The sequence below is a fragment of the Eurytemora carolleeae genome, unplaced genomic scaffold (assembly GCF_000591075.1).
Source record: "Eurytemora carolleeae unplaced genomic scaffold, Eaff_2.0 scaffold86, whole genome shotgun sequence".
Classification (NCBI taxonomy): domain Eukaryota; kingdom Metazoa; phylum Arthropoda; class Copepoda; order Calanoida; family Temoridae; genus Eurytemora; species Eurytemora carolleeae.
In genome coordinates, this window is record NW_019396290.1 from 268,371 (window position 1) to 283,837 (window position 15,467).

General features: G+C 31.0%; 1 protein-coding gene across 1 annotated transcript in view; it reads left to right on the forward strand.

The window, feature by feature from the left end:
• Positions 1 to 9,759: 9,759 nt before the first annotated feature.
• Positions 9,760 to 15,467, forward strand: part of LOC111700246 (potassium voltage-gated channel protein Shab) — a gene marked incomplete in the record, with an annotated part of 52,722 nt that continues 47,014 nt past the window's right edge. The window contains 3 exon segments of the mRNA XM_023471119.1: positions 9,760 to 9,829; positions 12,372 to 12,440; positions 15,315 to 15,393. Coding sequence (XP_023326887.1) covers positions 12,381 to 12,440; positions 15,315 to 15,393 — 139 coding nt within the window.

The following is a 15,467-nucleotide window of genomic DNA, read 5'->3' on the forward strand; positions in this document are numbered from 1 at the left end:
GTGTTAACCCTATTCCCGCTGGGGGGGGGGGTGTCAATTTGACCCCCCCCTGTAGTTTTTTTTACATAACTCAAAAAGTATTGGTCTGAGGCTGTTGAAATTTTCTGACTTTTCTTACATACCCAAAGCCCTCCCTTTAGGCCTAAAACCGGGCTTTAATACTAACTGCCTGAGTCCTCAGGCAATGTATAGAAGGGTCCCATGAACACCAATAGGTTTGGGAAGTCTAGTTGTCTAGTTGTATAGATGGGTCCCATGAACACCAATAGGTTTGGGAAGTATAGTTGTCTAGTTGTATAGAAGGGTCCCATGAACACCAATAGGTTTGGGAAGTCTATAGTTGTCTAGTTGTATAGAAGGGTCCCATGAACACCAATAGGTTTGGGAAGTATAGTTGTCTAGTTGTATAGAAGGGTCCCATGTAGAAAGAGAGGTTTGGGAAGTATAGTTGTCTAGAAGGGTCCCATGAACATCAATAGGTTTGGGAAGTCTAGTTGTATAGTTGTATAGAAGGGTCCCATGAACACCAATAGGTTTGGGAAGTTTAGTTGTCTATTTGTATAGAAAGGTCCCATGAACACCAAGAGGTTTGGGCAGTCTATAGTTGTTTAGTCGTATAGAAGGGTCCCATGAACACCAATAGGTTTGGGAAGTCTAGTTGTATAGTTGTAAGAAGGGTCCCATGAACACCAATAGGTTTGGGAAGTCTAGTTGTCTATTTGTATACAAAGGTCCCATGAACACCAATAGGTTTGGGAAGTATAGTTGTATAGTTGTATAGAAGGGTCCCATGAACACCAATAGGTTTGGGAAGTCTAGTTGTCTAGTTGTATAGAAGGGTCCCATGAACACCAATAGGTTTGGGAAGTCTAGTTGTCTAGTTGTATAGAAGGGTCCCATGTAGAAAGAGAGGTTTGAGAACGGAGAACGGAGAACGGATCAGTTTGGTCCGAACCTCAACGGTTGGAGGCGGCTAGAAATTACGGTCCAAGTAATTCAAAAACAATGATACTTAGATTTAAAATGGCAATTTTATCTTCATTAACAACTTTTTTAAAATTGAATTTTAAGTTTAAAAAAGAAATTCAACATTTTAGAATTATACAGAGAGCATATGTATTTCCAGGGGAAATAGTGACAGGATTAAACGTCATGAATTTTTCAGATTTTACATTTAATTTTACAGAAACATTCAAACTGTACACTTGCTTTCAAACTTATTACTGTTGCGTTGAACCAATGAAAAGTTAGAAATGGAAGAATAGATCTACTCTGTGCAAAATGAAAACCACACTATAATAAAAAGCAGTATTTGGGCTTTAAACCTTTAAATATATATATATTATATTTGACTATAAGACCACTGTAATCTTAATAGAAAATTGACACAAAACACTAGAATAGCCTTTTATTAAGATTCAAAAAATTCTCCAAAACTAATAAGTTCTATGCCTATTTTACTTGTCTTTGAAATTATGATCAGAAACTGAATATAAATTTAAGTTACTAGGCTTTTAGGGCGCTTCGCGCAAATCTTCTTTTTTAACTTTTAATTGTGGCTTTATCTGTGAGCATCTTCTCTTTGTACAATATAATTTTTTTTAAATTTGCGGATTTCATAAAATTTTTTTCGCGCATTTTTTAAATTTTACAAAATTAAATAATTTAAGAGAAAAATATTTTAAGATTACATATTTCCTTTGGGCCACGTGAGGTCCCACACAAAATTTGGGTCTGATCGGTTAAGCCGTTTTGACGTTTATTGGATAAAAACAAACAGACAGACACCAAAGCAAAAAGTTCTTTGGTGTTTTAAAATGTATACATGTCTAGGGCTGTAAAAATATATAAGGAAATTTTAAGGTAAACCCGAAAGTTGCGAAGCTTCAAAGTCGACCCTGCCTTGCAACTGATGCACTTTCTTAATACTTGTCGGGATATATAATAAAAATGTTTATTAAAAGTTAGATTAGATGCATAATTTTTTTTATATTATAAGGGGGAGGGAGAAGGGTGGTGGGGGGGGGGGGGGGGAGGGGGTTAAAATCCCATAGATTTGTTTGAAGAGATTGTTAAATGGTAGATTAGGTTCTATAGTTCTAAAATACAATCTCTAGAAAACAATAAAATCCCAGATGTTTAGTATATAAAATGTACTACTGGCCAAATACTTTCATTCAAGTTAAATGGGGGGTGAAATCCTTGAAATCCTTGAAAACTCTAAAGTCTTGATTTCTCATGAGGGAAAGCAATTACAATAGTTTATATTAAAGACAAATGAATTTTTTTATTTCAAAAGACAGTTAAGTAGAGTATATGTATAGTAAAATATGGTACTACAAGGCATAGGCGGTTTCAGGGAGAGGGGGGGGCTGGAGTTGGCAGTCCATTACCCTCCCTGATTGAAATTAAGGGGGGTGTACCCCCCCCCTGGATTTTTACAAATTCATTACTCCGAAGGCTTTTGACCTGGAACACCGACAGGTTGGTCAAGCTGGAAGAATGGCGATGCACCCAAGGAGCTGCTTGTCTCAATTTTGGGCAACAATGTTTTAAATGCTTTTATTTCAAGCGACCGAAGAAAACTTAATTATCGTAGAGTGGAAGTAGGAAGGATATTTTTAATTGTTTTTTTTTATTTGTACAAAAATTCCTTCTTTTACTTTCAGCCTTTTTATGGTATACTTTTATTTTTAACTCTAAAAATAAACATAGGAAACTACTTGCAGTCTCCTGCAAAACAAGATGATTTATGAAGCATTTTACTAAAAGATCAATAATAATAGCAGTAAATAAAAAATAATTCTCCCTTCATAAGAATAAGATATTATATGTATAATGTTAATGTATAAAGTTCAATCCATAATATTTTTCTTTATATCGCTATCATATGAATAAATGAATTATTAATACATTTGCCTACCCTGTACTTAAAGGTAAAAGAAACTGTAATTTTAGTAGGGTACCCAGCCCCCCCCCCCCAATCTTCATAAAGGAAAATAATTAAAACGTACAATTTTAGCAAATTTGTACGTATGTTTTTCCGACCCTAATTATTGAATTAAGTGCCGAAATTATCAAAAAAAAAACAGCGGATAACTTGCTCTTGCGCCGAAGAACACGTGGTTTAACGGTTTTGTCAATATTCCAGAAAACTGTGACTTTCGATCACAATTTGTCCTAATAAACATCATTTTTTAGCATTTTTTACTTTTATGTCGGCATATACATTTTGAACAAAAAGTATAAAGCAAACAAATCCGTAAGTTTAAAGAATGTTTAATTATAGAGCAAAACGCGTATGATTTCAAATAGAAGAAACCGAATGCCTCTAAATCTGGTTAGTCCGGTGTGAGAAGCGATTAAAATGTGACGTATGGTACCAAGGGGGGAAATTATTTTCAAGTGCTGAATGGTTAGCCAGTCACGTGTAACATACATAAAAACATTAATTTGCAATGCTCTATTTTGTGTAAAATATCCTGTTATGATAGACAATATATAAATACGTTTTTATCCATAATATCCGTTTTATTTTCATCCTCTTATACAATCCCTCCTTGGAACCAACTTTAATGTATTACACCAGAATACAAGTTTGTATAATAAATATACGTGTATGCGTGTTAACATAAAAAATCAATTGTATATGGATCAGATCCATCAAATTTAGTCTTCGCAGTCCAAATGTTCTGGGTCTTTTCAAGGTATTTGACGTCAGCAGCAACAAAATGTACTTGAAGTATTATTTTTTTTTTATATCTATAAACATAAGGTATATATATTTATATGTTCGCTGTAATATAGCTGGCCAAACAGCTCAAGTTTTTTAACATTTCTTGAGGGAACCAATGGGTGACATAGACTAAACTAATTTTAATAATCCACGGGCTACTCCGGCGCTTTACCTAAAATCAAGATTTAATACCAAACCTGGGTTAACAGTGGGAGTAACTTTGACTATCAATAATAAAATAAACTTGAGGAACACCAGGCATATCGTTAAATACAATCCTTTTAAGAGACAGTTTAGATATTTTGGTATAGCAGTGTCACACAGGTCTGATGCTTTAGTTGTTGCAAATTGGCGGTACAGTCCAAACTAGGAGCGCAAAGGTTGGCCCAGCTCGGATATTCAAATGTACTATAACGGTTGTGTGTGACGTTTGAAAAGCATGAATTTTTTTATAAATAGAGCCTGCTTTAATGTTTATGAAGTAAAATATTGGGTTTCTTTGTTAAAAAAAATCGTTTGAAAATATCCACGTGAAACAAAAAAGTAATCCATTCAATTGTTAATTACAGACGGTAATCACTTTTTATTCACTTTTAAAAAGTATATTTTCATTTATAATTGAAATTAAAGTTTTGATGAAGTTTTGAAATGAGACGTTAAGATAAAGTAAATGCAACCTTGAGTAATTTAACCTTTAATTTATTAAATTAATTTCAGATAATTAAATATATATTTTTATATTTTATTTTAACTGATTATTGGGTCAGACTCATGAAACATTTTGTCTTTCATTAGTTGTCTTGTATTTAAACATTTAAAATGTATGTTTAAACTGAAAAAAGTTAAAAATACTATATTATACATATATATATATAATTATATATAAATATATTTTAGACTTAAGGTTTCCAGGGATGGGTCACAAATATATCCATAAAACTTCTGATTTTCTATTCAAGATATTTTTTGTCATCACAAGAATTATTTTTTGTATCTGTAAATAGCACTTACTAAGATTTATTTGTTTTCACCGAAAAAAGGCCTTAATACACTTGTATGCCGATTCCATGAGAGCCTGATCCAATCAGGGTTCGGTCATTGTTTGGTGTCTATTCTGAACCAATAACATCTATCTTTCTATCTATCTCATTATCCAATTAGAGATGTTAATGGATGGAAATATTATAGTGTGATCCAATCTGGGTTCAGTCACTGTTTGGTGTCTATTCTGAACCAATAGAAATTGCATGACGGTAAGATCTATCTTTCTATCTATCTCATTATCCAATTAGAGATGTTAATGGATGGAAATATTATAGTGTGATCCAATCTGGGTTCAGTCATTGTTTGGTGGCTATTCTGAACCAATAGAAATTGCATGACGGTAAGATCTATCTTTCTATCTCTCTCATTATCCAATCAGAGATGAATCTTTTAATCGGCGCTAAGCAGTAAATGGAAAAATTTACTTCTACTAAAACTGAAGTGTAAATACAATTCGACCGTTTAAGAAACTTTTAGAATCCGAAAAATAAGATTTTTGAGTAAATTTTTAAGACTATAAATTCATTATTAAGTTATTTGGTTTCCCTAATCCAACTTTTTTCTGACCATTTAAGTAGGCTTAATTAATTTAAGTTTTAAATCTTGAAAAGCTATTTTTATCAAAGTATAGGGGGTCATATGTTCAATGGTTACGTCGGGTTGAAAACAATTGGCATGTCTGGTTGCCTTGTTCTGCCAACTCTAGGGAAGATCCTGTCATTGCATGAAAGCAGTACTAAAGCAGTCTGCCAATATACCGACCATACCAACGCCATTATTTAATTTGTTTGATAATATTATACACAAGCCAGGTTTACAGAGTAATACGTACTTGGACTCATCGGCCAGGGTTGGCATACATCAACATTTCTAATGTAGAGTCAACCAAGATAATTATATATATAAATACTGTTTTGTAGGAAGAAAAACGCAGTAAGGGTGACGTAAGAGTTAAAGGAATTGGGGGTTTGCTGCAAACACAAATTTTCCAATTGCAATATCTTTACAACCTTTTTGTGTTAGTCTTGGATATTTCAAGACATTTTGATCTAACAGAATTTTTAGTTTAAAATATCAAAGGTCTAAACATCGGTTTGCAAAGGTATTGAGATTTAAAAAAATTGAAGTTTTTGGTAATGCTCAGTTCCTTTGCTTTCGGAAACTTCAGAAAATGATGAATTCCAAGATAATTAGCTTAGATAATATAAATCGAATATCGATACATTAGATCAGATGGATAAGGATAATTTAATACATAATGTTGAATCCCAAAAAAATACATTATCACACTCCCTTTAAGTTTGTGAAATATAGATTGATTTATTAGTGGTATTGCAAGGTTTAAAGACATATATGAATGTAAAGAGTATAAGAATGGTCGAGGACACAGGAATAAAAGAAAAACTAGAAATATCTGAACAATACATATGTTTATGTCTATCTATAAATGTTTGTCATATATATATATCAATACAAGAAAGTATCTTTATGCTTTTCTAGAAACATCCTCCAGGAAATGTATTTACTTCCTTATAATTGAATAATTTTACATAACATTAACCACTAGGTGGCATTTTGGTATTTATTTTAATTGTATCCATTTTACTGTTCCTTATCCATCTAAACATGGGTGTCTCGGAAAAATCATTGAAAAATATTCTACAATCAATAGGGAAGAGGGAAGATATACAAAATTGGACAGCAAAGTTTTATCAAGGGTTACATGTAATTGTAAATGTTTAATAAAAGGTACAGTTTTTAAAGGTATATATTAAAGAGAGTGTTCGCGAAAAATGAAAGGGGGTATAGGCTCAATGCGATAAAAAAGCGCTTTTGATCGCTACTAATCTGACTTCTATCTGTTGCGTCTATAAGGAGAAAATTGTTAAAGACGTCTCATACCGAATAACATGGCGTCAATACAAATTGAGAAAATTGCAACATACGACTTAGACCGTAAAAAAATCAATTTAATTTCAAATAACTCAATATGTTTTAATTGTTATGATCTGAGAGTTACTTACAAAAACATTTATTCCTGTTTCGAGGATTTTTGGTAATGAAGACGACATTTTCATATTTTCCAGGAATGTTCGAAAACAAGTTGTAAGTTAAATATTATTTAAAAAAACAAAATCTAAACCAGTATGAAATATCAAATATATACAAATGTGGCGAAAGATAATTGATGACTATAGGTTGTAATATCTGAATGATTTGTTTGAAATTAAATTGATTTTTATGTTGCAATTTTCTCAATTTGTATGGACGCCATGTTATTCGGTATGAAACGTCTTTATTAAAGGTAAAGTTATTAACAGTAAATGCCTATCAGACAAGGTACAGTTATTAAAGGTATAGTTATTAACAGTATGCCTATCAGACAAGGTACAGTTATTAAAGGTATATTTATTAACAGTAAATGCCTATTAGACAAGGTACAGTTATTAAAGGTATAGTTATTAACAGTATGCCTATCAGACACGGTTCAGTTATTAAAGGTATATTTATTAACAGTAAAAGTGTATCTTTTATATGGCTGGGCATTACTCATTCTATTTAAAAAACGTGAACCCTACTCATAAATTTTTTTGTAACCTATGTTTAAAAGATTTGTATTGTTATTAAGCCATTTAGTTTTCCCATTGAGTTCAGCTTTTGTTTACTCTGTTTCAACGTTGTTCCTTACTGAATTAATATCCTCAGAGTAATTAGATTACATTTGTCAGGGAGGTTGGGGAATTTTTTTATTTAATTTTCTTAGGAATGGCATGACAATTTCTATTAAGTCTTTGTCAAAAACTCTGATTTTCAAATCCCTATGAATTTGCAACTCATCGTAGACCTTTGATTTTAAACTATGAATTCTGAAAGATAAAATAATCACTACATTCCTAAAGTGGAACGTGAGAAAAAGAAAGGATTCAGGGAAACTGCTTTGAACCTTAATACCACTCCTTTCTTCAACGATAATTTTAAAAAACGAAATCACGTGATCCCTTCAAAATAATTTTAGAAATTTGTAATTTCCTATGCAGTGGGATTGTTAGATATCCTGTCCTAAGTACACCTTTGTTTCCCTTCCTGGAAATTCCTTTGGCAGGATCCTTGAACAAATACAAATGTGAGTATTCTCTAATTTATAATCTTTACTCTCTCTCTCTCTCTCTCTCTCTCTCTCTCTCTCTCTCTCTCTCTTTTACTCAAACATTTTCTCAATCAAGGAGTTATGCATCTGGAAGAACCCACACATTTTAGCGAGGATAAGACACATTCAACTTAAAGGGGATGACTGGCTAGGTATATGGTATTGAACTGAGAGAGCAGTAGTGTAAAATAAAATATCAGGATAATCTTCTTCTTCAAAAATCATGAGGCTGGATAATTCATGAAATATGCTCACAAGAGTCCATTTTTTAAATCAGGTCTTCTATAAACAAATTTGCTGTTTAGGAACATATTTCTAAAAAGAAATTATCAATGAAATCAATGGAATATTTACCAAAACCATCAATTATCATACAGGGAAATTTTCATCTTACTAGGAAATAATTTGACACCTATATTCTTGAATTTAACTCATGTAGTTTATATATCTCGAACTATGTTTACCAAACAAACCACGTTTAGAAATTTAATGCTGTTTCAACAAATATTGATGAGCTGTTACTTTGCAACAAACAGTTTAAAACAATTTATATCTTTAAGCTTATTTCAAGCAATTAAAGAGGCTTCATGCGTTTGTGTTTTAAATGCCTTTAATAGTAAATTTAGTAGAGCTCCGATTGATTGAAAACTATTTCTAAATTCTACATATGTCAAAAATAGAAAGGCTATCTTAAAAAAATGTTTGGGTTTGGAAGATTTAACACGTGTTCAAGTGTTAAATGTTATCTAAAGAAACTAGGTTTCATATAAAAAATGTATATATTTAAAAACGTATATTTTTGTCAGCAATTATAATCATTAATATTGTATCATAAAAATGATAGTTATGATATGCCAACATGTTGGGCGATATAATACTTAGAAGACCTGCAAATGAACATCGATTTGAATACAATATAGTGAGGCTCATAAAACTGTGGAATGGAAAAACAACCTTGTTATGTGAAATTAATGTTGTTTTAAAGCAAATATTTTTACCACCAGCGTGAAAATTTACTTTAAATGTGAAATGGGTCGATGTACACTGCACAATTGTTGTGTATCACGTTTATTGGACTATTCAAAATCATAAGCCTGATCTTCTCTAGTTTGGTTAAGGTGTCGAACAAAACGCTATTTATTCACACTAAAACTTTCTGTTCTGCGTAAAGTTATCTTGTTTTGTAGTTGGTTGATGACAATATAATATACAACTGCAGTATACATACAATATACTTGTCTTCCGTCAGATTAATCGTGGGTTTAGTATATATCAGTATAGGATATATATTTATATTTTGTCATACAATCATATATACAGGGTTAGGATACATGGATAAATATATGGATACAGGGATACAAAGACATATTGTTACAGCAATACAGGGATACAGGGATACAGGGATACAGGGATATAAGGATACAAGAATACAGGGATACAGGGTTACAGGGATACAGGGATATAACGATGCATGGATACAGGGATACAGGGATACAGGGATAAAGAGATACAGGGATACAAGGGATACAGGGATACAGGGATACAGGGATACAGGGATACAGGGATACAGGGATACAGGGATGCAGGGATACAGAGATACAGGGATTTAGAGATACAGATATACAGGGATAAAGGGATAAAGGGATAAAGGGATAAAGGGATACAGGAATACAGGGATATAAGAAAACAGGGATACAGTTGGATCCAGGGATATGATGATACAGGGATAAAGCTAGATACAGGGATATAAGGATGCAGGGATGCAGAAATATCTGAATCAAAATGCTGACATCTTAACCTTTAGCAACAAACTGAAATATTTGATTTAAATACTTTTATTTCAGAAAATCTGCAAGCCAGAGATTATTAAAATGAGCAAATTCTCAGAAATATTCAAAAAGGTAAATGATTTCTGAAGGGTTTCAGATTTATCATTAAACCAACAATAATGTAGAAAAGACGACATAACCATAAAATAGCCAAACTCCGGTCATAGTTTACGTCAACCAGTTAGATCACAAGATGTCGTCTTCCCAACCCCATTCTATTAATTATAATAAAGAAACTGAGTTTTTGTCTCAAACTCAAATTGTCTAATCCCTATATCTTTACAATCTGATTATGTAAACCTTTGATATTTCAAACTTAGATTATTTAGTCAAACATAATTCATAGTTTGAAATATCAAAGGTCTACTTCATTAGGTAGCAAAGATATAGAGATTAGAAAAGTAGAGTTTGTGACAAAAACTCATTTCCTTTATAGATGACATATATTTTAATAGAACTGAAAACTTGTTTCAAACTTTGATTTTCTATTCTTTGTACATTTGCCACCTGATATTGTAGATTTTTGATAATTCTGCTGGATCGCACATCCATGTTTAATTAGGAAAGATCAGCTCGCAAAGATATAGGATTTAGAAACTTAGAGTTTTAAGCAGATTTCCAGGTCCTTTGAGGTAAATCATTTTCTAACCATGTAGCGATAAAAATGGCTAAACAACGAGAGAATAATCAAAATTTAATCAGAGTTCATGCTTTAACCTTGATAATTCTATTTTAATGTGAAACAATAACATGTTCTAAATAATATTTATTTTTACTCCTGTGACATTTTTTCCTGTTATCCCATACAAATGAGTGCAAGTGAAATTATAAGCATTTTTCTCTTATAAATAAGTTGTATAGAGTAGATATATTATCATATATCTATTCCGGAAATTGTGTAATCAAAAGCCTTTTATAAGTCAAAACTCTTAAGTCTACAGTCTCCTCAAATTTCTGAACTCAAAACTCTACGCTTAACCCTGCTCTTAACGCTTTACTCTTAACTCTTTATATCTTAACTCTTAACTCTTCATATCTTAACTCTTAACTCTTAAACCCAAACGCTGAGTTTAACTCAAACATCTTGTCTCTTGACTAAAGACCTTTAATTAAAATTTATGTATGTAATAATGTAAATCATTAACACTTTACCTTCCTTATAGACCTGAAAAACTTTAACTGAAAATTTTAAAAGCTAAACTCAAAATACAAAACTAATAATTCTATTATTTGACGGTGCAGTTAGTCTGGTTCATAAACGATTAATAATAGGCCTGTGTGCATGCACTCGGCTTTCCTTCTTCAGCAAACTTTAGCTAAATACTAATTGTTGGTTTAATGTTAAATATTGATGTATTAACTTTCATTTCAGGATCGATCAAATTCAGCAATGTTAACTAATAATTGAAGCTTTAATTGATTCTTCCTTAAATTTAGAATACACGTAATACTTAAATTTAAGAAGAATAGATGAGATAAATAGTAATATGAGATGATTTAACAGTTTCATGTAAGTTTTAACAAATTATTTAACATTCATTTCCAACAAAAACGGTTTTTACAAAAAGTTCATGACCATATAGGCCCTCAAAGTTATCTTTCAGCAAAAGACTGACTTATTTGTTTTAAACTATTAAATATTATCACGTATTTTTAAATAGGTGAAAAATATTTAAACCATAATATCAAAATACAACTAAATTTAAAATTGATTGAATTGACAATGTACAAAAGTTTGTTTTCAAATAATGGCAAATCATGTACAAAGCTACATGCAATTCCTAATGATACGCTATTTTAATACGCTTCGTTGAATTTATTTTTATTCAATTCCAATTGAACTTTCACATTTAAAATCATTGATTAATACTGACAATTCAAGGCTTTTAAGGAGTATCGCTTCATAGATAATGAAACACGTAAGAAGTTCCTTTAAACGATATATTCGAGATATGTTCAACGTAATTATTCCGTTTTATTGGTGTATTTTAGATAGCGAAAAATGGAATTATTTCCTTTAAACGATTTATTTTAGATTAAATTAATGGAAAACGGAACTAGTCCCTTTAAATTATATATTTAGATATAAGTGATGGAAAACGGAACTAGTCCTTTTAAATGATATATTTAGATATAAGTGATGGAAAACGGAAATAGTCCCGTTATATGATATATTTAGATATAAGTGATGAAAAACGGAAATAGTCCCTTTATATGATATATTTAGATATAAGTGATGAAAAACGGAAATAGTCCCTTTATATGATATATTTTAGATATAAGTGATGGAAAACGGAACTAGTCCCTTTAAATGATATATTTTAGATATAAGTGATGGAAAACGGAACTAGTCCCTTTAAATGATATATATTTAGATATGTGATGGAAAACGGAACTAGTCCCTTTAAATTATATATTTAGATATAAGTGATGAAAAACGGAACTAGTCCCTTTAAATGATATATTTTAGATATAAGTGATGGAAAACGGAACTAGTCCCTTTAAATTATATATTTAGATATAAGTGATGGAAAACGGAACTAGTCCCTTTAAATTATATATTTAGATATAAGTGATGGAAAACGGAACTAGTTCCTATATATGATATATTTAGATATAAGTGATGGAAAACGGAACGATGAAACTTGACACTATGAATAATGTGGCCGACGAAAGTCTTCCGGTAATATTTTTAAGAATTATATTTTGTTATAAAATAATTGTTGATTTTTTGCTTAATATCGGGGAAACGAGATACCCCTGTCCAAGGTTCTAATGCAAGGAAAGTTAATTGCAGTTGCGTATATTCTGCGTACATATTGAAATCAGTTCTCTTTGGGCGGAATTTGTAAACAAAAATAGATGCGTCAGTGGTCGTCTAGTAACCGAGGAGGATAAAAGCATTTAATTTTGATAATTTCGAAAATTCACATAAGAGTTTCCTATGACCAGAATATTTCATAGATTATTTTGTGAAAATTGATTCCATGTCAGGCTGGGACATCCGTCTTGTGTTCACTTTTCCGCCCAAAGACAGTACACTGCAGCACAAAAAGGCGTACACCATTGAAATAACTTACTTGCATTAGTACCTTGCCCCTGTCTGTCTTTATGTAACACAGTAACAGTAGTAAAATGTGGAAGTTTCTTTGTATTTAATATTTTTATACAATCATGAATTCTATTTGATTAATATGTATAAAAGTATATGAAGTATATAAAGTATATATAATAACTTTAGTTGTGAAGATTTGGTATATTTGAAATATTTAACATTTATAGAGTTCTGTGTACGCTTTATTCGCTTTATTATTAAGCATATTTAATCATTCTCGTATAATATCAATACNGGGGGACTCACCTATATTGATAAAAGTGAAGAATACTAAATATGTGAAAATGTAACGTCCTACCTGACCATTGTTTAACTTTTACCAAGGGGTGGCGTACAGAGGAGAAGGCCGAAGCCACACTCCTTGTAAGTAACCATGTACGCCACCCCAACATGGAAATAGCTTTATTTAAATTTCCGTAATTTAGAAAGTTTAATTTGAATCTGCAGTTTTGCATAACTGTCATGCCAGTAAATGCACAGGTTCTCAAGGAAAATCAAATTTCATATTTATACAAATATATTTTGAGAATTTTTATTCATTTAATCCTATCCCGATTGTTTTTTTTTCCCCTCTGATTTTGCCTCAGAGTTTAGATAGAGGAGTGTGATACATGTCCCTAACCCAGCATTTTAAGACCTACTTTTAAAAACAAATTAGATCTCTATCTTTACTGATGAGGGTGCAAGGGAGGAATTTTAAAAAGTTGAAAAAGTGTGTCGGAAAAGTGTTCAAAGATAAATATTTGTTGTTAAATCCATTTTTCAAGAGCTTTTCAAGTATACAGAATTGATCCTTTTGACTGTCTTCCGCACTACCCTATGCTTTAAAAAAATAGCTAAATTTGTTGATTATATACTACGAAGTTGAAAAAGTAAAGAAGTTTTAGCGCTCTAATGTGAGCCGTGTTAAGTTATTTAGAAAACACCATAAAGGGGGGGGGGTGGTGGAAACCTCCCCCCCCCCCAATCGTGATTGGGTTAAATTGATAAAGTTAAGTTTATTTTTTCTCTACTGATTGACCCAACTTCGAGCTAGATAAGTCGTCTTTGATTTGTGTTCGTAAATTTTATAATAATTTAAGATTTTTGTTAATTTTTTAATTTAACCATAAAAGATTGATGTATAATGTAACATAATGAATTACCCGTTACTGTAGCATTGCTAAGTAAATGTAAATTGGTAAATTAATATAAAATTCATAATTTAATATAACCTTGATAAGTTACACGCGTAACATTGGTAGGTTAATATATGTCATATTGATGTTACTGTAACATTGATAAGATAATATAAAATTGAAAAGTCAAAATATCATTGATTATGTTAATACAAAATTTACATTATGCAACTGTAACATTGAATTTATTGTAACATTGATAAGATAATATTTTGATAAGTTACTGTAGCATTGGAGAAGTTACTGTAGCATTGATAAGATAATATAAAACTGATAAGTTATACTGTAACATTGATAAGATAATATAAAACTGATAAGATAATATAGCATTGATAAGATAATATAAAACGGATAAGTTAATGCAGCATTGATAAGATGATATAAAATTGATAAGTTACTGTAACATTGAATATAAAATTGATAAATTACTTTAACATTGATAAGATAATATAAAACTAATAAGTTACTGTAACATTGAATATAAAATTGATAAGTTACTGTAGCATTGATAAGATAATATAAAGCTGATAAGTTAATGTCACACTGATGACAATTTAGATTATCATTTATCATTAATTAACACGGTTAAACAGTTTTGTACTTTTTATTGGGAGAAAGTATCTTAATAGTAGTGGTTAGCTGGTTACTTGGGTTTGTTAGTTGGTATCTATACTATCTACATATTAACAAGATTATATATCAAGAAATGAGGAAAAAAGGAATACATAATACTCATTTCAGACATTGGAGTTTTTTATACAGAGAAAATCGCTCTAAATTGTATTATCATTATTAGAGTTTATTTAGGTAATATAGAACAGTGTACACTAGAATACATGTATAGTACAAATCCTACACATGTGAAGTGCAAATAATATACATATACAGTACAAATCCTATATATGTACAGTATAAATTATAGGTATAAAGTTGAGGATATATACCAGATATTTATATTGTACAAAATTAAGGTAATATGGAAGAGTGTACACTAGAATACATGTAAAATACAAATCCTACACATGTAAAGTGCAAATGATATGCATATACAAATACAAATCCCGTATATGTACATTACAAATTAAAGGTATAAAGTTGAGCATATGTACAAGATATTTATATTGTACACTAGACTAGAGTTCAAGTTTTCATCCAACCTTACTTGTACAATTTACATATTATCGTAGGATAAAGTTGAGGATATGTACACTATAGAGTACAAGTTTCATCCAACCTTACATGTACAATTTACATATTATCGTAGGATAAAGTTGAGGATATGTACAAGATACTGGTTGAGATATCTAGAGAACTGGAGAGGATTAAATTCATGCTCAATAAACGTAAGTTAATCCAAGTGGAAATCCTTCACTTTCAAGATTCATCAATCCTCGCCCTAGTTACATCATTCTTAGCA